The sequence below is a fragment of the Artemia franciscana genome, unplaced genomic scaffold (assembly GCF_032884065.1).
Source record: "Artemia franciscana unplaced genomic scaffold, ASM3288406v1 PGA_scaffold_74, whole genome shotgun sequence".
NCBI lineage: Eukaryota > Metazoa > Arthropoda > Branchiopoda > Anostraca > Artemiidae > Artemia > Artemia franciscana.
The window spans coordinates 1570041-1594982 of NW_027062709.1; the positions used below are offsets into that span (position 1 = coordinate 1570041).

General features: G+C 34.4%; 2 protein-coding genes across 2 annotated transcripts in view; one reads left to right on the plus strand and one right to left on the minus strand.

Annotated features, from left to right (window-relative positions):
• Nucleotides 1-16914, plus strand: part of LOC136042164 (complex I assembly factor TIMMDC1, mitochondrial-like) — a 46873-nt gene extending 29959 nt beyond the window's left edge. The window contains exons 3-6 of the mRNA XM_065727090.1: nucleotides 2982-3070; nucleotides 7195-7328; nucleotides 11743-11857; nucleotides 16768-16914. Of these exons, the coding sequence (XP_065583162.1) occupies nucleotides 2982-3070; nucleotides 7195-7328; nucleotides 11743-11857; nucleotides 16768-16861 (432 nt within the window). The 3' untranslated portion in view covers nucleotides 16862-16914. The remainder of the gene's footprint in view (nucleotides 1-2981; nucleotides 3071-7194; nucleotides 7329-11742; nucleotides 11858-16767) is intronic.
• Nucleotides 16915-21522: 4608 nt separating this feature from the next.
• The window catches only part of LOC136042175 (exportin-2-like), a 77846-nt gene continuing 74426 nt past the window's right edge, over nucleotides 21523-24942 (minus strand). The window contains exon 14 of the mRNA XM_065727107.1: nucleotides 21523-21881. Coding sequence (XP_065583179.1) covers nucleotides 21569-21881 — 313 coding nt within the window. The 3' untranslated portion in view covers nucleotides 21523-21568. The remainder of the gene's footprint in view (nucleotides 21882-24942) is intronic.

Sequence of the window (24942 nt, forward strand, 5' to 3'; positions counted from 1 at the left end):
ATAATTAAAGACGGATCTCTGGCTCGCTACATCTTGAATTTATGTGGAGGAGGTGAAATAGTCCTCTTATTTTATCAAGGATCTCGTTACTAACTCGCTGAAACAGCGAGGGATCTGTTTTTTCCCACAATATACTCATCATTTAATAAAGAAGGAAAGTTTAAAGTTTGTAGATATAGCCTTTAGGTCTCTCATACACGTTGAATCTCATTGCACAGTTTCCCTCGAGATTACCATGAAGAATTCAATTCCTTCTTTTAAAATTATTCAAACTTTCATTTGCTAATAGCTTTCAGTGAGTAACTTTAAAATTGCTGCATTTTGCATGTTTAGAATCAGAGCGAATACAGTATTTTGTTGTAGCATATGTTATGACTAAAACGTTTTAGAGCTTCTATTGACAATGGCTGCTCTTTACTTAAATTTTTTTACTACCACAGGCAACAAGAATTACATGATTTTTTTCTATGGTTACTATGATTCGTTTCACTTAGGGTTCTGTTAAATGTTAAGGAGGGCTAACATTTACTCCTTCGCTTACACCTGACAGTTTTCTGTGCCATCAATATGCAAATTAAGTACAGGAAAGATACTTTATTGGACCTTTCTTCACCCCTGTATACGGTGGCGCCATCTACCTTTTGAACTTGGTGACTTTTAATAATTTTTAGATGGCAGCACTGTTCACAGTAGAGCTACTTCTAAGCCTCCCATTAAAACGAGTCGCGGTTACAGAAGTGGTAAACGCGTCTCTGAGAGGAGGAATCCCCTAGTGGAACCAAGTAACTTATCCGCTCTAAGTGACACCCGTGCCAATGTAGGCAGACCGACTAAATCGAGTCTCACAGACCTACCCGTAATCGAACACTTCGACAGTTTGCCCGTTAACGACTATGCCAATGAGCCGCCTCCCATCCTAAGACCTGTTACTTTCAACGCCCGTCGTGGCCTTCCTAACTTCCTCGTTTGCAACACTAGATTGCTGTGCAACAAAACAGAAGATTTTGAAGCTGTTATTCGCCACTGTTATTTTCTTCTTTTTTTGTGTTAGTTTGTTGTTTAGAATTGTGAAGCAACGCAAATTAGCTGTTAGCTACGATGTTGTTTAAATAAACCTCTCTCCTCTCTCTCTCTCTCTCTCTCTCTCTCTCTCTCTCTCTCTCTCTCTCTCTCTCTCTCTCTCTCTCTCTCTCTCTCTCTCTCTCTCTCTCTCTTTCTCTCTCTCTCTCTCACCTTTTATTTACATCTAATGTGCTAATATTTGCTTACATCATCACATCATCGCTGAACTGCTAAACAGTGTAATATTCGTAGAACTATGCTTCGAGAGTAAGAACCATCCCTGAAAAAATGTGCCCTTCAGCAGTTGATTCGGAAGGTTGGGGGTAGAATATCCAAAATTACTTAAAGGGTCATTATTTTAACGGTTTTAAAGGCATATTTTTCGAACAAACCTTTCTTATAGGAATGTTCCCTAATGATGCCGATAGGGTTTGACCCCCCCCCCCCCCCCCGAAAAAGGGAGGTTGTTGTCCTACTGAAATATTCGCTTTGTTTTTCAGTATACTTTTTCACTATAATTGCCGCTACAACTGAAGAATGCAATACATAGTTTTTAATGGTTTTAATTCGATTTTATATCTCAGAATTTTCAGTCCGTAGAAATTTGGTCCTCTTTGGGGCAGTCTTTAATTTCCTTTATTTTCCTTTTACATGTCCATTAATTTCCATTTAAATGAACCTCCTCCCATTCTTCTTGGACCATTGGTTTGGTGCGGTCACTTTAGGAGAAAAGTCAATTCTTGATGCAATATTTTTTCCTTTTTTCACATTTTTTTTAGAACAACTTCTATTAGACTGAGTCGCTCCTTACTTCGGTTCATTACCACGAGCTGTTTGATTCTTACGAATCCTCTTCTATGAAAAGGAGAAAAAGAATATCAGAAATTTTTGTACACGACCTTGTCCAAGACATCAAATTTGGTGTAATTAATGTTCCTGTTTGCAAATGATAATCTAGAACAAACTTTTGATGAAAAATGAAACAAATGCACAAATACCAGCAACTCGCTTCAGCACCAAGCTTCATGATGCCATGAAGTGGCACTGTGATGCCATGAAGTGGCACTGTGATGCCATGAAGCGCACAGTGGTGTGCGCTTCTCAGTCTTTTTAAATATTATCTAATAACTCATGCCAAAGCTTATCTAATAACTCATGACTAATAACTTCTCAAAAAGCTCCAATTTTCTTTAAATCTTTCCTTGTGACCTCTTCACACACTGGGGAGACCTGCTTTTTGTTTAGCCTAAGACGGTTGGCCGAAAAAGACGACCCTTAGCAATCTGTCATCCTTCATCCGTAGAACGTGTCCTAAACATCTCAGCCTTTCTCTCATTATAGCCCTAGAAAATGGTATAGAACCACATTTATCGTACAACTTACTGTTTGATATACGATCAGTCAGATGGGTATCCAAAAGAATTCTTTGACATTTCTTCTGGAAAACATATAGTGAATCCCCCTCCATATTTCGAAGTGCCCATGTTTTTGAACCATACTTACCCACTTTCATCACTGTAGGTTGTAATATTCGAATATTGGTTCAAAATCATTTTCCTGTTTTTCCAAACTTTTTCAGCTGTTAAAAAAAGGCCATTAGCCTTAGTTATACTGCTTCTAACATCTTCACTGCATCCACAATCTTACTAATAATACTGTCTAGGTATGTACAGCTACCTAGGTTCCCCTACATAGCTCTAATCGCTTGAGTTCTGTAATAAATCAACTGTATTATAAAAAATTAAGTTCTAAAAAATTGATATGAACAGACTTATTGACAAATAATTGTACATATGGTAATACATAGATAGATAGATTTATTTTTGATATATTGATGTAGATAGCTAGATATATTTATAGACACCTGATATTGTAGAGGAAGCAAAAGAGCTACCTATTCATATATGATTTTTTTTTAGAGAATGCTTCAAAATAAGATCACTTTGAATGGTAGCAAAGCATTTTTAAGGACAGGAATCAAGCTTGGCCTTTTCACTGGATCGTTAGGGTGAGTTGCTCTCTCTTTATTATATATTAAGACCGAAAATCGTCAGTCGTGTTAGAGAGCAAAATAGGAAGTAGCACTCAATAGAAACTTTGAAATTCAGTAATAATAGTTCAGAAAATATCATGAATTTTCATAGAAGCATCATGAATCGTCATTCACGTTAGAGAGCAAAAGAGAAAACGCTCAAAAGAAACTTGGAATTTCAGTAATAACAGATTAGAAAATGCTATGAATCGTCCTGAAAATATCATGAATCGTTGTGAAAATGCCATGAATCGTCATTCATTGTACAGAGCAAAATAGAAAGTACAGAGCAAAATAGAAAGTAGCAGTCAACAAAAACTTTGAAATGTAATAATAACAGTGCAAAAAATGTCATTCCAGGCATATAAGCTAAATTCTATTTGATTCTCCCTGAGATGTAAGATTTTTTTCTTATCAAACAGTTTGTAGTAACAAAGAGTAAGTAAAGAATGGCTCCTACCAATTGTAACCGAATCTCTAAAAACGGAATTTTTAGTAACAATACATCCATCAAAATAATGAATTTTTGTGGTGATTCAAAATAAATGGAAATTATTAAGTTTAATGTTACCCATTAAAAGCTATAGGCCTGAGAAAATTTTTGCCGTTTTTTGAAAAGGGAAAACACCCCAAAAAGTCGAGGAATCTTAATGAATCAATCTTAATGAGATGAATCAAGGAATCTTATGTATTAAAGAATCAAGGAATCTTATGTGTTTTAACACTAAGTGTTCTTTTTGAAGGAGGAAGATGACACCAGAACAGAAGTTTCGTTATAAAACACACTATTTTCTATATTGTATATTGGAATTTTAAGTTCATCTTTGGAATTTTGGCATAATAGCCAATTTGATATTATTTAATTTTTTTATCAGTTAACTAGTTTATCTATCGTGCTTTGCTGCGATCTCAACCACCCCCTCCCTGCTGAAAATCACCCATGGCGTGTTAATACCGATTGTGGTTTTAAATTTTAAAGCATTTAGAAAATTGAGTTAGGATTATTATATCCCGCTTCTCTAGGTTAATGCCATCTATTCCAAGTCCAGGGATCGCTAATTTCAGTCAGTGCTGAAGTTATTTGACAGATTTACAGGACATCGGGAAAAAAGGTGGAACATATACATATGCATAACCTTTGCAAGAGTATAATGGAGGAATACATACAGGACACACAAACACATATTTTTTTTTTCATTTATATTGATGATAGAATGTGGTGAAGATGCGGCTGGTAGGAGGCATCATGAGGCTTTTTTCCGATTTAACGATCCTCGTGTTTGAACAGTCGTTGGTAGAGAATTGGGACAAAATGTCCTATTTCAGTTTAAAGAGTGGGGGGTTGAGGAGGGGGCAGCCACTCTATTATAGGATTAATTTCTGTTTGTTTTTAGTTATAGTGTCGCCATTTTCTTTTATTTGATTTTTTTATGAATGAATGAATGAAGGAAATATTTGATTACCCATCAACACACAAAGTGAAAACAATGGAGTGCAAAAAGGGAGAAAAACAAGGAGAAAAAGATTATTACTATACGAAAAAATACACAGCATCGACTACAAACAATTCAAAAAAGAATGCCCATCTAGGGGTAGTACCATCCATCCTCAAACGCTACACTTTAAATTGAAAAGCAAGTTTTTCACACTAGTGCTTCAAGAAAAAGAGCTCGTTTAGTGTATTTAATTTTCGAAACAAAGTGTATACCAAAATAAACTATCGCTTAGGCAATAAGAAGGGGCCTTCACCCCCGAGTGCTCATATCATCTGAATAATCTTTCAATTCGTAAGAAAAATGAGAAATTTCGCGTTATTTAGAATTTTTTCTTTCGTTAGTTGTGCTCTCCTGCATGTTGAATTTTATTCCATCAATTTGCCTCAGTTTTTTGGCCGTTTATTTTCTGTTTCTAAAACTATATCCATTTTTTATATGCCAATATCAATGCGTAACAACTTTAAAATTAATACATTTTTTATGTTTAGAACCAGCATGATTAATATATTATGTTATTATATATATTATAAACAAAACTTTGTATTTTAGAGTTTGGGTTCCTATTGACCAGGGTTGCTCCTTACTTGCAGCTTGTTACTACGAGGCATTTGATCTAAAGCTCTTCTAAATACAAAGGAAACTATTACTCCCTAGTTCGTCCCCCTTTTTTAGGTTCAAGTTAAACATTCGGATAACAGTGCATTGAGAAAGATAATCATCCCCTAAAAAAATGCCCCCTTCCTATTCTTACTTGAAAGGAAGGGGGTATCTGAAATATTAAAATTAGCTATAGGGTCGTCAATTCAACGGTTTTCAAGACAACTCTTTTGAAACTCCCCCCTCCCCAAGAAATTTCCTCCTTACGCTCAAAATGCTACCGTCCTTTCTATATTTTGTACTGATAAGCATCCCAATATGATCAGAAATGTTACATAGAAAAAATTGCCCGCAATACGAGGGGTGGTATCACTCTGCATCAACCATATTACAGACGGAGTCTAAAAACTCCCAGGAATCAAGGGAGGACTATCGGTTAACTTACACCCCCCCCCAGTACTCTCCAACCTCATTTTTAATTTGTCTGAAGGATTGCAGAGAGGTGAAAATGTTTGGCATAAAAATGAAATTTTCTACGTTTAAACACAACAAGTGAAAACGTGGTTATTCAACATCAAATTTTATAGAAGGAACTCAAAAGCTGTTGGGCACAACCATTCTTCTAGGAAGTAGAAAAGTGAGTATGCAACATGCAATAAGGCGATGGAGAAGTATCAACTAAAACAAACCTCCCATGTGGGTATTTTTCTCAGGAGTTTTTAGGCGGAACAAGTTGCTCATATTGAGCTGAGTCATATTTAACTGAAACGGAATATATAATTCGGAAAAATGAACCTTAAATATATACGATAATATATTGAAAAGCCCAATAAATAGAATACTAGCGCAAACTTGGTTTTTCTATATATTATTTAATAATTTTATTTCATTTCTTAAGCATCAAGATTTCACATTTCTTCTGAGCCCAGCGCAAGGGTTTAATTTCTAAGCTTTTGATAAAATCACTGAGTATAATACAGAGAAATGGAAAGCACATCAATGTTTCTCAGGCAAAATTGTACAAGTAATAACAGGTTTTTCTTTTTTAGTTAGGAATCTTCTTTTTTTAAAATGCAAATTGAAAAGGCTTTTCTAGAAAATGTTAACAAGTTTGCCTGCTTTGATTACCAAAATTGATTTGGAAAAATAACCGGATTCGCCAAAGAATAACAGTGGTTTCTCATTGGCTAAGTAGGCCGATCACACTACTTCACTTCAGATCCGGAAAAATGTCAACTTCTTTCTGATTGATGGATTATTTTTAGCGGACCAATCATATACCGTTTTATGTTTTTACGTTAAGTAGCTTGTGTTACATTATGGCAATGTAAGACCATTGTAAAATTCAAACAGGGTGGGAGATCTAATCTTTTTCAGTTCTTTTAGGTTTTCACTTAATTCTTTTTTAACTTGTTTATACCATCTAATACCCAAATCTTAGTACGAGTGATACTATTTCGATTATCGTTTCTAGTGGCAAATAAATTGAAAATTGAATGAAGAGATTTTGAGTTTTTCATTGAGATTATAAATGGTTAAGTTTGACAAAATTTGTTTTCGTTATTAATTGGTAAGAATTGAAGATTCTACATTTATTGTTTGCAAAAATTATTTAAAAAAATAAAACTATCTTATCCTGATAGTGTTTACCAGTGTGATTCTGAAATAGTGAGGAAAACCCTCTTTGATATTGTGTCTTGTAGGGAACAAATGCGCCTAGACACTAACAATGTGCTCTAGATTTCAGAGCACCAGTTCCTCGTGGCCCCTTTAACCTAGTTATAGAGTGCTAGCAGACGATCAGCGAGGATGAAGGAGGGCTAGGCTCAAGTACGTCCACTCTGAAACAAGTTTGCAGGGGTCAATTTCTTTTAAAGGTTTTTGAAGGTGCATTCTACTAGGTGTTTCGTGTACGTATATATTCCCTGGAAAGCCCTTCCTCCCAGATAATCATATTGTTCTAACAAATTAATCCTTCAGCCGTTGACTTTGACTCTTTTCTTTTAGATTATCGTTAACTATGCTTGGGGCATATAGAGGAGGAATTGGTGTATTAGAATTTACAGTTGCTGGAGCTTCAGTTGGTGGCTTTTCAAGGCTTTCACTAGGACCTAAAGGGATGATTTCTGGAGCCCTCATAGGTTGTAAAAGCAAATTTTTGTTAATAATTATAATATTCTCATTTTTTCCTAAAACTTATATGCTTCCTTTTTTCCGTGACACACACACGTGATATAAAGCGTGCATTAATATACGTTGGATACTACACGAAGTAGGATTCAGGCAGAGAAAATTTACACTTTTTATCCCGAAATGCAAGGCAAGGAATGCAAGGAAATACAAGTTTCCTAAAGGGATGGTTTCTGGAGCCCTCGTACGTTTTAAAAGCAAATTTTTGTTAATTGTTATAATATTCCCTTTTTTTTAAATTTAGATGCTTCCTGCTCTCTTGCTGGTAGTGGTTAATAGCCCAGAGCCTCTAGGCTATTACAGTTTTTGGGCCTTGCTAGATGGGGTTATGCATGAAATTCGAACGTAAGTATCTAAAATACGGGGCTTTGTAGGGTGATCTCCACTATCTCAGAGCTGTTTGGTCACAAATTGGAATTTGGATTACTTTTTTAGATTCATTTTACAATTATAAGATCCCTTAATAAAAGTAGGAGTTTCATTTTAAGCTAGAAAATTTGGTAATTATCTGTTATAGCGGCAACACTTAAGAATTACGCTGTGTAATTTTCGAGAACAAACCGGTTTCATCTGTCTGTATTGAAAGACAATTAGTTTACTCTTAGTGGAAGACAAATCGCAGGTGACAGAACATTTCAAACTTCTATAATTGGGGCTATATATTTTCAAATTAGGGGGGGGGGTAAAGTATTTGGACAGCGTGAAGCTGGAAACCAGTAGTGCAAATAAATAGACCGATTTTTTTCCCTAAAGTTTTATGTTTTTATCATGTTTTGGTATTTTTTTACTTAACTTTACTTCTTAAGTATTGCCTCTATAACAGATGAGTACCGAAAATTTTACCCATTGTTCGAAAAAATATTATTCAAACTACGGTTAATCCCCTCAAGGTGACATGACGCTTGGTTACAATATATGCTTGCCTATTAGGTAATATAGATTCAATAATATTGTTCCAATTGATGAAAATTATTGAAACCTGGAATAAAAATTGACAAAATTAGTCCCTTTCACAATTAGTTAAAACTGATGCGCGAAGATACATTAACAAAACTAGGTCTCCTAAAATGAAGGGTGTTCAGTGTGACACTATTAGATTTAATATCGACATTAAATCAAATTTATAGTTAATTCAATATTAAACTAAACTTAAAATTGGATTGAACTTTGTTCGAACTTTTTGTTTGTTGAACTTTGTGTTATACTCAATGCTGTATTTATAAGTGGTATATATATTATGTATAGCGTATATATTTGTATGTGTTATATTACATAACAACAACACCACAGCCTGCATAAAACCCTTCAACTACTTATTTGAATTTCTTGAGCTTGTATTTATACTTTCTAAGGGTAGGTTGGAACTTTTCTCTATGGGTAATATAAACATTCTCTCAGGCTATGAAAACCATCATCGACAAACAATATTCTATTCATCTTGTGGATATTTAGCATGGAGATCAGAGGCGATATTAGGAGGGGGGACAGAGAGGGCACTTGCCGGGTCAGGTTTAAATAAATGAATTCTTTTTTTAATTTGGCCATTATTGCCAGTTTTTATAAATTCCGGATCATGTGTTCTGAGAGAACAAAATTTAGTCAAATTAATATTAAAATTATAACCTCATTTGTTTGAATCATAGTTTAACATAGCCGCATATTTTGTATTGCCATTTTGTATTAATTCCGGATTTTGTGTTCAGAGTGAACAAAATTTAGTTAAAATAATATTAAAATTATAGCCTCATTTGTTTAAATCTTAGTTTAACATAGCCGCATATTTTGTATTGCCATTAACAATGCCATTGCTGGATGTTAAAACGTGCATACAAGACTTGGGATTGAAGCGTCAACCCCTCAAAATCTTAAGATTTCACGGTCTTTTCCATAATTTTCCAAATTTGTACATAATTTGGATTTTTTTTTTTTTTTTTACTGTTTTTCCCACTTTGAGCCACAAAAGAAATTCAAGTCTACCTGACTGATCCGTTTATTAAATATTGATTCAACATTTTAGGTTTATCTATAATGAGGTTTAATTCCCACAATTTCATCAAGTGATTATAATTCGCGACGGCCTCCCTCCTAGAGAAGCACGCAATGAGGGCTTAAATTTGAAAAATAACGTGAACAATAAATTGCGTCTTTATGTTTAGAAATTTAATATTGTTTATCATGTCTGCTTCTTCTCGAAGGCTGCATATGGTTTTTAAATAATTGAACTTTGGACAATGTCTACTGCTGTATTTTTATTTTCATTCGGTTTTAAAATTATTAAATATAGTCAGCTCTAGCTTTGAATTTCTATGTACTCTTGTTTTTTTACTATAATTTTATTGTAACATATATTAGATACATGGATGTTTCCCAGATGTTTTGACCTCAAAATGATTCTTAAAATATGACTTAAAAAGAGTAAAAATATCATTATATACGAATAAAAATAGAAAAACAAATGACTCCACAGAAAAATTCCAGTAAAATAAAAAGAAAATAAAAGGCTGAAAAGGTCAAATAATAATTCAAATTCAAAATGAACAGAAGTTTTCATAGATAATTCTGTTCATTTGGAACTTAAAAAGAACAAAAATCAAAAACATTGATCGCTTCAAGGATGGAGATCGCAGATACTGTGAGCCAGAGTCGACCCAGCTCTAAATGAGTACCTGGAGAAATCTGGGGTAGGTAAACAGGAAGGGTGTGCGAAAGCACAGGATAGTTGGCCCCCAACCCCCCATTGCACTTCCTGGCTGAAGGGCCAAGAAACGGAGATCAGCACCGCCGGTACGGACTGTAAAGTCTAATGCCGTATCCTTTACCTTTTTTTTTACCTTTATTTATCTTTCGAAAAGTCTGTTTCTTTTTTTGTTCATAACGTTAGCCTGAACACAACAACACAATAACATCACATGGCTTATATAGTAGGTTTATTAATAAGAACTATCATAAATAAGAGTGGGGCAATTCCCCTTCAAACTCTTTAAACCGCTTGAGTGTCATTCATGTTTTTACTGAAAACAGTAATACCAGGAAAAAAAAATATCCTGTCGCCTATATATTACAACTCATTGCAATTGTCAGTTGTTCATCCCTACTGATTGGGAAGAGGGTGGCTAATTGGCCAACTCCTAGTAATTTGACAAGCTAGGAAGGACTTTCGGAGGAATAAGTTGACTGCTGTACATTTTATTAAGTATCTGAACTTGGCCCTTCTCGTTCAAATAACTGGGTTTTGTCATCTTGCTAAAGTTTATTTTTGAATGTTTTCGCCTTCACATAAGATTAATCTTCTCTTGGTAAACTTGTTACAGGAATTATATTATCCAGCTGTTTCACCAAGCTCCATTTTTTATGTTAAACTTGAAATTTTCCTAAATTCGATGCTTGTTCTTAATGTTTTAGCTTTATTTTTATTACACAGGGAGCTCGATCTTTCCCGCTATAATTTTTTTCCCAGTTGACAAAACTTAGTTTTCTAATATGCTAATTCAAATTTATTTAGAGAACTTGTCCAATTTTAAGAACGTTTTCAAACGGTATTGTGTCAAAGAAACGATATAAGTATGGCTTTAAGGAATTTAATTAAACAATATTTTCGCTTTGGTTTAATTTGTGGAAAATCCTAAAATCAACTCTTTTTTATTTTTCTGGAATCTTGACAAAATAAAAGGTAAAAAGAAATTTATTGTCAAATAGATATATCAAATTACAATGTTACAAGTACAGAAGATATTATATTGTTGCTCAATGCTCAACATTATACAATACTTTCAATACTTTAAACAATACTTTCGCTTTGGTTTAATTTGTGGAAAATCCTAAAATCAACTCTTTTTTATTTTTCTGGCATCTTGACAAAATAAAAGGTAAAAAGAAACTTATTGTCAAATAGATATATCAAATTACAATGTTACAAGTACAGAAGATATTATATTGTTGCTCAATGCTCAACATTATAATGTTGAGTATAGAATACGTCAGAGATCTGTTAATAATTGCAGCAAAAATAACACTTATTGCTTATTCATATTACTCCACAAATCCAGACATTATCGTGTTTCCAGATTTATTTGTGGCAGTTATAAGACTTAGTATGACACAAATATAGTGTAGTAAAACGTCATTTCCCTAATGTCAATAAATTGCAACACAATAGTGATGTAATATAACGTCAACAAGGTAATGTAAAAGGTTTTTTGAAGTCTCTTCGTGTTGGTATTGGAAATTAACTTGTAGGGTTTGATTATTATTTTGTTGGGTTGTAATAACAGTTTCAATTTAACTCACTTATACTTATTTTACTTGAGACTTAAATCCAACCCGATGACGATTTTAGAAAAGTGTTAATGTCTGTATATCTTTCAGGAAGTTTTTTAGGAAGTATAGCTGGCGGCTTAGCAGCACTGATCTCGAAATATTCAGGCATGCCGGTAGAAGAGATTATCTACAAAGAGAGGCAGCTAAGGTTACAACAAGAAGTGTAGGTTCTCTTTGCATTCTTCTCATCAGTAACCCAATAAGGGTATTTTCTACGAACTCATTTATTGCTAACAATCAGCAGCAAGCGTAGTGGCAAGAAGAAAGAACTCCCTCCTTCTACCCCCTCTTGTCGGCCAGTCACTATAGGTAGCCTAAAGCTAAACCGTTTGTTGCCAGCGATCGGGCGGTTGCCAGCAGGAAAAGTTGCAGTTGCATTGTCTTCTCTTTATTCTTCTTCTACTTTGGAGTCACTCACTAAATATATTTTTCTGCAAAACTGTTTGTTGCTAACGGTCGAGCTCTTGCTAACAGCAAGCGTTGCAACACAAAGAGGGAACTCTCTGTTTTCGCTTCCTCTTGCTAACCGCTCGCTAAAGCCCCATATAGTTGGGCTTAAGCCCCATAATATGGGGGTTTGAATTAGAGCTAATATACAGGGTTGTATCCAGGATTTTTATTGGGAGGGGGGGTACCGAAATAATCCTTTGGGGGGGGGGAGGATCAGGAGAGATTTTTTGGAGGGTTCATCAATTGAGTTTTTGTTATTTTTTTATTTGTTACCAATGTTTTACGACCAGTTTAAGAGTTGGGGTTCTGTATTCTATAAGAACAGCTATCGTAAGCGTGGCCATTCTTTCTTTGGCTTTTTCCAAAAAACATAAAAATTTCACTAATTTAGGTTTTATTTTTTAAGCAGCCAAAAAATTAGTTTTGCAGCACGGCCGGAATGACAGAGGGCGAAAATAAAATCTAAAAGAATTATTCTTCTATCCCAAGAAATTGGCTACTCTAAAATAAATTAATCGCATCATATTTATTCGATAGCTCTGCGGCACTATTAAAATAAATGTTAGCCAGTTTTCATTAACTTATTTTTTCAAATGTTCTTCAAGTTAATATTTCAAATCTTTAAGAAAAGAAAATTCTACTCATGCTCCTACTGACATCTTATTGGAGCACCAAGCGGCCCGAGGCAATACAAACCTAACATTGTTCATTCGCCCTACTCTGCTCAGAGCTTTAGTCCCTCTAATGTAGTGCCTACTTCCTTTGAATCTTTTGTATTGTCTTTGAATCTTTTAAAATAACGCTCGATTACAGCGCCAACTGTGCACGCCGTCCAAAATTTCTCAATTTTAATATTGTCCAACTCTGAAAAGCTTACCTCGATCAAAAGCACAAAAAAAAAGATTTAAATCCTAATAATGCGAAAATTGAGCGCTACAGAAAGAGTTTTGTGCCAACTTTTTCTGAAATCATAAATAAATGTAATTTGTAATGCATCATGTTAGTGTATCGTTTATATTGTTAATGTGTTAGTTCTGTTGTTTCTTTTTATCTGACAGGCCAGTTGGATTCGTCGGTGTATGTTTTGTATAAAGTACTTATGTTTTTACTTATGCCCCCATTCTTTTTTCATTTTATTCATTGTGCTCACTGTATTTGACAGGCCAGTTTGATTGACAGGCCACCGCTGTAGGCAATGTTTTAATATTTCACTTATGTGCTTAAGTAGGCTAGCTGACTGACGGCGATAAGTTCGGCAGTTTTATGTTAAGAGAGTTTGCTTGATAATATAGTACTTCTATTCTAAAGATATTTTCTACGAACCAATTAGCTGCTGACAGGAGAGCATTTCCTAGCAGCAACTGCTCTCTTTCTTCCTCTTGTCAGCCAGCTGCTAAAGATATTCTTCTGTAAACCCATTTATCGTAGCAACAATCAAGCCTTTGGTAACAACAAAGGCTGCAATAAGGAGTGTTACACTACCAAGGGCAGACATGATACATTTCTAGCAGCGTTAGGGCCTCACATTATTGCTAAAGGCAATTTATAATCTTGATAGTTGTAGTAACAATAATTCCTAGCGGTGCAAAAAATTGGAGAGGCAAAAATTTGAATTGAAATCGAATAGTTGTGGGCGTCAAGCCATGGCTAATTGTAGAAAAAGCCAAGACAGATAGTCCCATTGAGTAAGAGGCAAATATGGTATAAAAATGATGTTAGTTCATTTATTAATAGATAAGTCTATTTATTATCCGTCGATGCGTCATTCCTAGGGCAGAAGATCTAAGATAGATAGTCATAGAACTAATATAGTCATTGAACCTATAGTTTTTCAAGTGTTTGTTTAAATGGCACGGGTATCTTCAGCCCTATTTTTCCTTTGTTTGTCAGGCACCTACCAAGTGTATTCCGCTATTACCTGGGCTGTTTACTTGCCAAATCGGTGTTTTTCTTTAAACCATTTTCAGAGAAAGTGGGAAGAGAAAATTCTGATGGAATATAATGTAAACAATTTTTTTGTTTAGCAAAGATTTTTTTTACCTTGTGTAGTATTCAATTTAACAACAAGCCCACAGCCGTAACCCGCAATGAAAGAAAATAATACTTATATCACGGGATTCGCTAGTCTCAGTTTTAACTATTCATCTCACCAGAATTCTTTCTCTTAATGAATGATCAAAATTGTTTTAAAAATCAAAAAGAAAAAAAGTAGGAAGAGCTCTAATTAGATTGTTTCTTATGTTAACCTAACAATTTTTTGAGGCTTTATTAGCAAAATTGAATTTTTCTAGTTTTTATCTCGGTCTGGACCACCAGCAATTAAAAAAAAAAAAAAAAAAAAAAAATTAAAAATCACCACCCAAGTATTAAGGGTAGAAGGGAAAACCCGAAACTATTTTTGGTATAGATGAACACTGCTAATCAAATAGCATCCAAGAATCTCCTCCCCCTGCAGTGGTGTAATTTTGTAAAAATCCTAGGGTGGGAGGGGGTGATGGGGGCAAAGTAGGAGCCAAATTTCCCAAATCATGTGAAAATGACAGTGAAAACTGAAAAAAGAGCCATTTAGTACCGCAAAGGTAAATATATACTAAAGGAAAGTGATCTGTATCTGTGAATGCTTGAATTATCCAGACTCATCTTAGTTTTAACAAGATTTTGGAGATACAAATTTCAGCTGGGATAGGGGGGCAAGTCGAGGTCTCGGAGGGGCAATCGCCCCTCCTGTGTCCTTCTGGTGAAGCCAAATATGACTCTAAACTATATAAAAACAGTCTTTTCGAAACATAACCGTAAGCTAAGATTGCTGATATTTTTCTTTGAAATTGGCTTTTATTTGAATTTTGACTCAACTGTGGTTGTATAATGAAAATAGCGATGAAGACCACACTGCCTTTCCATAGCAAACGAACACAAAGTAGAAACAATAGGGAAAATCTTTTCAAGACAGTGGAAATCAATTAAGTGGATATTTCGGCCCTATGTCAAGGGCCATCTTCAGCACAATACGAGAAAGAAAAAAAAATATTATCAGTCCGGTTGAACTTCGTTGAAGTAAGGATGCTAGGGCTGTTTTTAAAGTTTTTTAAAAAACTTTATTAGTTTTAATTCTCACATTTTAATGTAAGTTTATATATATATATATATATATATATATATATATATATATATATATATATATATATTCTTTCTCGTATTGTGCTGAAGACAGACCTCGGACATAGGGCCGAAATATCCACTGAATTGATTCCAACTATCTTGAAAAGATTTTCTGTATTGTTTCTACTTTGAGTTTGTTGGTTATATAATGGTGTAAAAATAACGCAATCTCACCACACAAAAAAAAATTTAAATTCGGTGAATTTTTCGTGGACAACATAATGTATTTAGGATGAAATTGAATGCATTACTTGATACCTTTTTTTCATGTCTTTTCGAAAAATCCCATCTGGGTAAATTTTATTTTTAGCTCTTAAAGGGCTGCAAGAGCTCAAAACAGACCATAGTAATCGAAATTTAAAAAATATTTTTTGTAAAACAAACTGGCTAGTGAGAAAAAATTTGCACTTGTAGCTGATTCAGGAATGGTTATTAATAAATTTCCAGTAATTTTTAAGAAGAATTAGAAACTACTCAAAATTGATGTTTGTTTTGTTGTGATGTTTTTCTAAAAAGAGCCAGAAACTACTCAAACTAGTTTTGCTGTGATATCATTTTCGTTGGGGACAATTATGTTGTCAACTACATACTTACCCAAAATTTCATTGTACTGTTTATTTCCATTTCAGGCTTATAGTCCAGTTTCCAATGCTGGTGGTACTGGTACCATTTTGTTGATACTTTTGGTTGTAAATAGCGATACTCATGAGCTATTTAAAATGATCGTGATACTGTTTGATCGTGTTTTCCCCCTGATGGTGTTACTGTCTTTTCCCTTTCGTGTTTTGTTGTGTAACGCTTTTTTATTTTTGTGTTGTGTTTTTATGTGTTTTAGCTGTTCTGTCTAGTACTTTGTTTCATTCCACTGTGCTTTTATATGTTTTAACTGTTCTGTCTAGTTCTTTCATTCCATTGTGTTTTTAAGTGTTTTAACTGTTCTGTCTAGTTCTTTTTTTTTCATTCCATAATAGCATCCAGACGCTGAGGACCAGTGCCAGTTTCGGCCTTTCTTACGCCCGGGGCAAAAATTTTAACTTGTGCCCCGCCCCCTCTCTCATATCTCGCAGAGAATTTTCAGACATAATTTTGACAAATATCCATTTATTAACCATATTAATTTAATTATTTTAAATTATTATATAATTATTTTTAAAGTGTTGTTTTATTTATTTTTTAGTGTGCTAAGTGCACCTCTACTTTATTTTAATAAAAAAAAAAATTTCTAAATTACAAAATGGTAATAACATTTAGATTATTTATTTGAAATTTTGTGCCTTTAGAATTTCTGCGCCTGAGGCAAGTGCCCCTTTGTCCCTCTCCTAAAACCACCTCTGCTTAGGCTAACTGTTCATACGTTTGTTTATATATAATTTTTTACTCTTTTAATTAAAAGTTTGCTCGTTTCTTTTTACGATTTTAGTCATAAATGAAAAGAATACTTTTTATAGATATTGTGTTTTTCAGGGAACGAATGAACATGGTCAGAGAAAAAATGCGGTTAAATGATTTGCAAGGAAGAAAAGCAGATGAAGTAAGCAAGCTTAGTGAATCATCCTGACGAGTCTTTCTGATTTAATTAGTACAAATTTTAAATTAAAACCTTAATTTTAATTTTGTTCTCGTGTAATTATCAAATAATTGTAGGAAGGTTGGGTGCGATATTCATAGTGGTTGTAATGGCTATTTCGTATCTTAAATTTTTCAGGATTGAAATCGTTAATTTTGTTGTAAGACATTTTTTCCAAGGCTTTCGCAAAATTTGGCTTTGAGTTTTTCAGAAGATGCATTGCTTGTACAAGCCGAGACGATCTGGACTTATAAAAGAAAGCGATGCTTATATCGTCTATTGCACTACATCCGTGTAACTTTTTCAAAATTGCGTATTCAAAATCTGACTGAAAAAAAAGAAAAGGATCACAGAAGGGAATATTTTAACCTGCTGATTAATATTTTCCATTAGTCTTATGTCCTTTGGGATAGAATTCTATTTTCAAAAATACCATAGAAGGAATAATATTTGAAATGTATGAAATGCGTGGATACTTTTATGTCACTATGTAAAGAAAAAGAAATTTTATCTCATGTATTCCCATAGTTACTCTTCATTTTCTGCAATTTTATTTTTGTCGATTTTAGATGTAAAGGCACACGTGAGGTTGTTCGAATTCTATTACAGCACAACCTTTGCCGTTGAAGCGATCTGTACAAGAACTAGATTTAAATTGTTATAGTAAAATTACTGACTTGGGTTTTTCTAAACGCCTTCTGGAATTAAAAAGATTACGTTTCCTCAATGTAGAGGCAATTTAAATAAAATCATTTTACTTTTTTTAAGTAGATTGCATCCTTAAAACTGCTAGATAGTGAATAGGAGAATACTTTCATCGCAAACTTTTTATTTATTTTTTTTACTGAAATTCAGTTTGAATTCCACCTGCTCTTTTCTATTTTCCTCTTTTTTTCTTATTAATTTGCTTCGCATTTCATTTTGTTACCCTTCAATGGGAGTTATTGACCTGAGTTTTTCTAAACGCCTTCTGGAATTAAAAAGATTACGTTTCCTCAATGTAGAGGCAATTTAAATAAAATCATATTACATTTTACTTTTTAATCATTTCATTTTGTTACCCTTCAATGGGAATTATTGACCTGAGTTTTTCTAAACGCCTTCTGGAATTAAAAAGATTACGTTTCCTCAATGTAGAGGCAATTTAAATAAAATCATTTTACTTTTTTTTTAAGTAGATTGCATCCTTAAAACTGCTAGATAGTGAATAGGAGAATACTTTCATCGCAAACTTTTTATTTTTTTTTACTGAAATTCAGTTTGAACTCCACCTGCTCTTTTCTATTTTCCTCTTTTTTTCTTATTAATTTGCTTCGCATTTCATTTTGTTACCCTTCAATGGGAGTTATTGACCTGAGTTTTTCTAAACGCCTTCTGGAATTAAAAAGATTACGTTTCCTCAATGTAGAGGCAATTTAAATAAAATCATATTACATTTTACTTTTTAATCATTTCATTTTGTTACCCTTCAATGGGAATTATTGACCTGAGTTTTTCTAAACGCCTTCTGGAATTAAAAAGATTACGTTTCCTCAATGTAGAGGCAATTTAAATAAAATCATTTTACTTTTTTTAAGTAGATTGCATCCTTAAAACTGCTAGATAGTGAATAGGAGAATACTTTCATCGCAAACTTTTTATTTTTTTTTACTGAAATTCAGTTTGAACTCCACCTGCTCTTTTCTATTTTCCTCTTTTTTTCTTATTAATTTGCTTCGCATTTCATTTTGTTACCTTTCAATGGGAGTACTCGCCAAAGGCAATGGGACTACGTGGAATCAATTATGGAAGTAAAATTATCCCTCTGTAAAAATGAGTTCTGATAATTTTTATGCTAGTGATTAAAACATCCTAGACCAAACTTTTAGCAAAATGAATGAATTTTTAGAGGTTTCGCGAGTTCAGGGTGCAAGAATAGGTGTAAAAATTAATGTTAAGAAGACTAAGTCACTAAGACCGGGAATAAGTGAAGATGTAGAGGTGATGTTGGGTAACAGGAAGATTGATCTAGTGGATAGCTTCACTTGGTTAGGTAGTATTACTAATAAAGACGGTGGACGTTGTGAGGATGTTAAAAGTAGATTAGTCAAGGCCCAGGGTGTTTTATTACAGTTGGAAAAGGTTTGGAAGAATAGCACGATAAGCCTTCGCACCAAGCTTAGCATATTAGAAGCTACAGTGATGACAGTGGTCATCACCCCTCAGAGCCCCGGGGTAATCCTCAAATAATCTTCCTCAAAAGTTTATACTACCGTCTCTTCTATAAAAACCTTATAAGCTAACAATGGGCACCTTGTAAAACATACAGCCCTAACACGCTCATGTTCTCAGCTTAGCATTAGCAGTGCATGTGTATTATGCTCTTTATATCACACCTAAGAAAGGATGAAGTCGAACTGTAATTCAAGTGTAAACCGAACATAAATCAATATAAATAAGTAAGTTACACCCAAAACAAACCAAAATTACAATAAACTTTCAAACTAGACTTAGAACAAACAGAAACCTTGAGGTAGAAACTTGGGAATTATCAAACTTTGAGGCATTGTCATACGATCTTTGGACTATTTTGAGCAAAATGGCCGTCTCAAGATTCCAATCAGATGCACTTGGAGAGGGCGTGAGAAGGGGCTATTTGCCCTCCAATAACTTTTGACTCTTGGAAAGGGAACTAGAACTTTTAATTTCTAATTAAATGAGTCTCTTCCAAAGTTTATTCGACCATCCCTTCCATAAAAACCTTCTATGTCCCCTGGACATAACTTACAATCCTTACCCCCAGGCTCTGGAGGGTTGTATCAACCCCAGAGGCATTTTTATGTGATCTTTACACTATTTTGGGCAAAATGGTTATCTAAAAATCTCGATCAGATGCATTTGGAGAAAGAGGACACAGGGCGAGGGATCTAGTTGCCCTTCGACCACTCTTTACTCTTAAAAAGAGCATTAGAACTTCCGATTTCCATCCGAATGAGTTCCCCTAAAGTTTATATGACCATCCCTTCTATAGAAACCTTATATGTTAACAATGGTTAACTAGCACAACCGCTGTAGGAGGGGGGGGTCGACATCCCCAAAAACATAATTACTGGACTTAAAATATGCTGAACGAAATTGACATCTCAAAATTTTTGATTGGATATGTTCTGGGAAATGATGGTCGTTGGGGGGGGGGGGCTGGTTAGCCTCCTAACTATTTTGACTCTTAAAAAGAGCAATAGAAGTTTCAATTTCCAATTGAGTGAGCTCTTTGTGAAGTTTTTATGACAAATCCTTCTATACGAAGTGCTTTGGTCAGAAACAATAAAAATAGATATTACACTGTGTCCCCTTCGCTCTTTACTTAGGTAGTCCTATTGCGCTACCTATGATTTTTCACCCTACTTACTTTGCATATTTCAGTTCTTTGTTAGTTGGATCTTTTAGGTTATTTAACTTTATAAACGCTTGTGCGTGAATTAGTATTTAATTGAAAATGAACTAGAATGAATTAGGAATTCCCTAATCTATCATTCGAGTTTAAATGAAGGAAAAAGAAGGAGCTGGCAAAAACCCTCCTCAGAGACTTAGAGACAGGGTAACTTATCACAGAAACCAGGTACATAAGCAGGGTACTTTTAGGGGTGAGAGAGTACGTCACAGAAAATCCATTTTTTTTTTATCTTCGGCACTTTAAGAGAACTTCACTCGATTGACATGCTCGTTTAGTGTGCAGTGATGCACTATAAAAAGTGTCCGCGAATTTAGTCCGTCAAGTTAATGAAATGACCGACTCACATTAAGTGCTGAGAAGAGATTATCTTCTATTGTTTTGCTTAACCAGTTGACAGAGGTATTTTGTAGTCAACTAATCAAATTGTTTGAATTTCTTAGTCTTTCCTGGTAACTTCTGTTTGCAAAACCATTCAGAAACTGTTTTATGGTTAAATCATGGGCTTTTCTCCATCGGCTGGCTCTGTCTGAACTGCGAGAAGTTCATAAATGACTATATAATTACCAAACATGCAGCATCTGCAACACTCTAAAAGCGGTGTTTACATACTTGTCAAGTTAAACTTGCACGAGTAGGTACACGTCTGCCCAGACGTCAATCATCCAGGTAGTTCTCGTTCAAACATAAAAATCGGTGCTAATCTGGAACAAGTTACAGCTACGCATAGAGCTCTAAAATCTAGAACTCTGTGCCCAGGATTTTAGATTCTACCAATTAGTAAGCTTTTTTTGACATTATTATTATCATTTGCCCACAAGAGTGGCGCCAACATATATCTTAAGCTGGATTTCTATTCTAAACCAAATACTTATCCAGGCATACATGATTAGGTATGAAACTCTTGCTGGATCAAGATTTGAACGCCGCTTCAGGGAAGAGGCATCGTGTATAGTTCTTTTGAAGTTCGGGTTTCGCTAGATACTACATTTTGGCGAAGCTCAGTTTCTTCTTTTCTGTCAGATTTAGTTCGAGGAGATACCGTCTTTTTTTTTTATTTATTTATTTATTTTTTTTAGCGCTTGCAGGACTGTTAAGCGGTGTGACCGATTTTCTACAGTATATGACTAGTAAGTAGTCAATAAAGAGCCTCAACACTAAAATATAACAAAGTATAAAACGTCAATTTGACTTCTTAACGATATAAATAAAGTTTTTGATCTATAGTTCTTAATTATATATTTTTGATAAAAAAGAAATCATGCGAATCACAAAAGACTTACATTAAAAGCACTCAAATACTTCTGCAACACAGATTGTGCAGCTGGGCTCATTTTTGAAATAACATTAGGATAGAACCCAGGTTTGGCTTCACAGGCTTTTCTTAAAAGCATTATAAAGTTGGCAACAACGTTAGATACTTGAGGCACGGGATCCTCTTCTAATTTCGCAGCATGCTGAAGCTTTACAAAGCCACCAGAATGCAGGCTTTCTTCAGCATCAAAAGACAGTAGAAATTCATTCTCTGTTTCTTGGACTGGTAGTTCGAAAAATGCTAACAAGCCTTCTAGTAATTTAGCCCTAAATTATAAGAAGACCATTAAAAATTTTTGTAGATATAGGCTACCTAAATTAGAGACAAAGAAGAGAAAAAGGAAAAGTGCTTTAGCAAATAAAACGTGCTGGAAGTGAAAATTGTCATGCAATAAGATAAAATGTACTTCAAAGCCAAAAATACGGCCATGTACACAAAGAAACACAAAAATTATAAACGTACATCAACAGCAATTATCAGAAAACACTAATTAGAAAACACTGATAATTGATAATTAACAGAAAACACTGATAATTCATTCACAATTAAACGAAACACAAAATCTAGTTTGGGACTGGGAAAGCGTATACAGTTGAAACTATTAGTGAAAGTTTATATTGCTTTAAAATTAGATCTAAAGGAACTATTTCGATACCGGTCGTCAATAGAATAGAATATGATTTATTGGGTAAAAAAGCACACAAGCTAGCATAAGCACGTCAGAACCGTTACAATGATAAAACAGATGATAAAAATAATAACAAAGTTAAATCAATTATAAAAATGCGAAACAAAATAGGGAACAAAGGGTTTTTGTACCTCGTGGTCAACATTTGGGGACGCAAGTCAAGTTGGGTATTTGGAGATCTACGAGTATTCTGTCTTGTATTAGGAAGAATCGGGAGATTTCCTTTGAAAGGGGGAAGAAGACGTCGATGATAGTCTGAACTAAGGCACTTGTGACCAAAGTTCACGGTAAGGATGTGACTTCGTGATTCCAGTGTAGTAAGTTCAAGTCTAGCCAAACCTTCATCATATATAGTATAGGACGTCCCCAGTATAATTTTTATTGCTCTTTTTTGAATGCTTTTAATTTTAGAACAACGGGCGTTGGTCAACCCAGGGTGCCAGACAGGGCAAGCATATTCAAGACAGGGTCTACATAACAACAATAATTATTTTGAGGTTCTGGATTGATATGGAGAGCCGTTTGAGAAGGGAGAAAGATTCAATGAGAAAACTACCATATTTAAATAAGTGAAAAGTGTGGAACTTCCATTTAAGGTCATTGTCCAACTGCACACGAAGCAGTTTAACAGTATTTAAATTTGGTATGCAAAGGTAATTATTGATTGGGGGTATATTTTTTAAAAAGCAGAATAGCATTAAACTGTTTTTAGGTATGCTTAGGTTGAGTTTAACATTGTCAAGATTATTCTTTTAGTTGTTAATGAGTGAGTCAAGTTTAACGACGGAAGTATTAGAGGTTTGACAAAGGTTGAGTAACGTCAAATCATCCGCAAATTCAAAAGCGTTGTCGAAATTTGGTAAAACATGTTAAAAACGATTAAAAATTTAAAGTACCTAATTTAGTCCCTTGAGGTGCTCCATAGGAAATCGAGGTAGAACCTGATGAATCTCCATTAGGGAGGACTACACATTCCTCACGACCAGACAAAAAACTAGCTACCATACGTAAAACAAAATCCCTGACATCTAAAGCCCTTGCATTATCAATAACTGTCTCATGATGCAAGATGTCAAAGGCTTTGCTAATATCAGCAAAAACAGCCTCAACGTAAGAACTATTTAACTCAAGATATTTGAAAGCAGTGTCAAGTATATAAATTAAGCAATGCGTGGTGCTATGATTCGGCCTAAAGCCAAACTGATTTGAATTACTTTTATCTTGAATATCGTCAAAGAGGAAATTGTAAATAAAACTTTCAAAATTTTATAGAAAATAGGGATTTTCGATATTGGTTTTAAGTCAGAGGGGACTTTTGGGGTCTTATTTTTCGGTATAGGTAATATAATAGCTCGTTTAAAACACACTGGAAAAATACCATCTACAAAACATTGGTTAAAATTGCACTTAGAGGTACACTTAAATACTGGGCGCATTTCACAATCAATTTGGTAGGGATATCACCTGGGTGTAGTGACATATTTGTGTCAAGATTTTCGAGTTTAAGCTGGGTCTGATGTATTTAAATCACAGGAATGTCACTCAACGCACTGTTGGCCGGCATATTTTGGAGTAGCGGGTGAGTTTTACAACTTGAAGCAAAATAATCATTTATGATATCCGCACTCACTGGGTCACCATTACTATCTAGTGAGAAAAACTTTGAAGAGACCTTTTGCCATGAGATCTTGGATGCATATGTAGAAATTCTTAAGGTTAGAATACAGTAGCTTATTGAGCACGAGAGCACCATACTCCTTTCTTGCTTTACGAATTTCACTAATAACAATGTCAATACAAAGTCTCAATAATATCTTAAGAATGACAGAAGGTATTAAGTTAACATTTTCAAAGCTACTAGTTTAAATACATCTAGGTTATCAAAATAGATGAGGTTTTCAAGACATCAAGGCGCGATATCTATGCAAAATATACTAAGTGTATCTAAATTTTCAAAAGGGTGTATATAATCAGAAATTGATGAACTTAAAGCCTAACTTAATCGCAGCATGTCTTTCCACCAAAACTTTTACCTAACTATCGTTAAAACCTAACCTAATTTAAATTTTTTAAATTCTTTAGCTTCAACGATTCCAGGGATATCTTCAGAATAACTAATAGGTCTCCAGTATATGTCCCACTATATTGGTTGTCGAACTAACCAAAGAGTACTATGTGAACATCATTACTGCTGCTGCTAAAATTGCTACTACTACTAAGGCTGTAAGGGGAATTTTTAAGGGAATATTTGGGGCGGGGGGAGTTGCAATTAAATCAAAACACAAGAAGTGCATGCAGGTTGTTAAAAGGGAATATAAGCAATATCTCGGGAATGGCTAAGAATATTAGGTTGAAAATTTCAGGGCATATTGAGGGGAATTATAAACTAACCGAAAGAGACTATGGGCATACTACCACTAAAACTACTACTGCTACCATGACTACTAATACTCCTCAGGCTAAGGGCATTAGGGTGAAGATTTCAGGGAAAGTCAGGGGAATGTGAACTAAATCAGAACACACTATTAAAATAAAGGTTTCCAATAGGGCGTATGGGCAATTTATCCGGAACAATCTTTTTTGCTCCTTTTGACAAATTACATGGACATAATGTGTTTTGATTTAACTCCCTAATACTC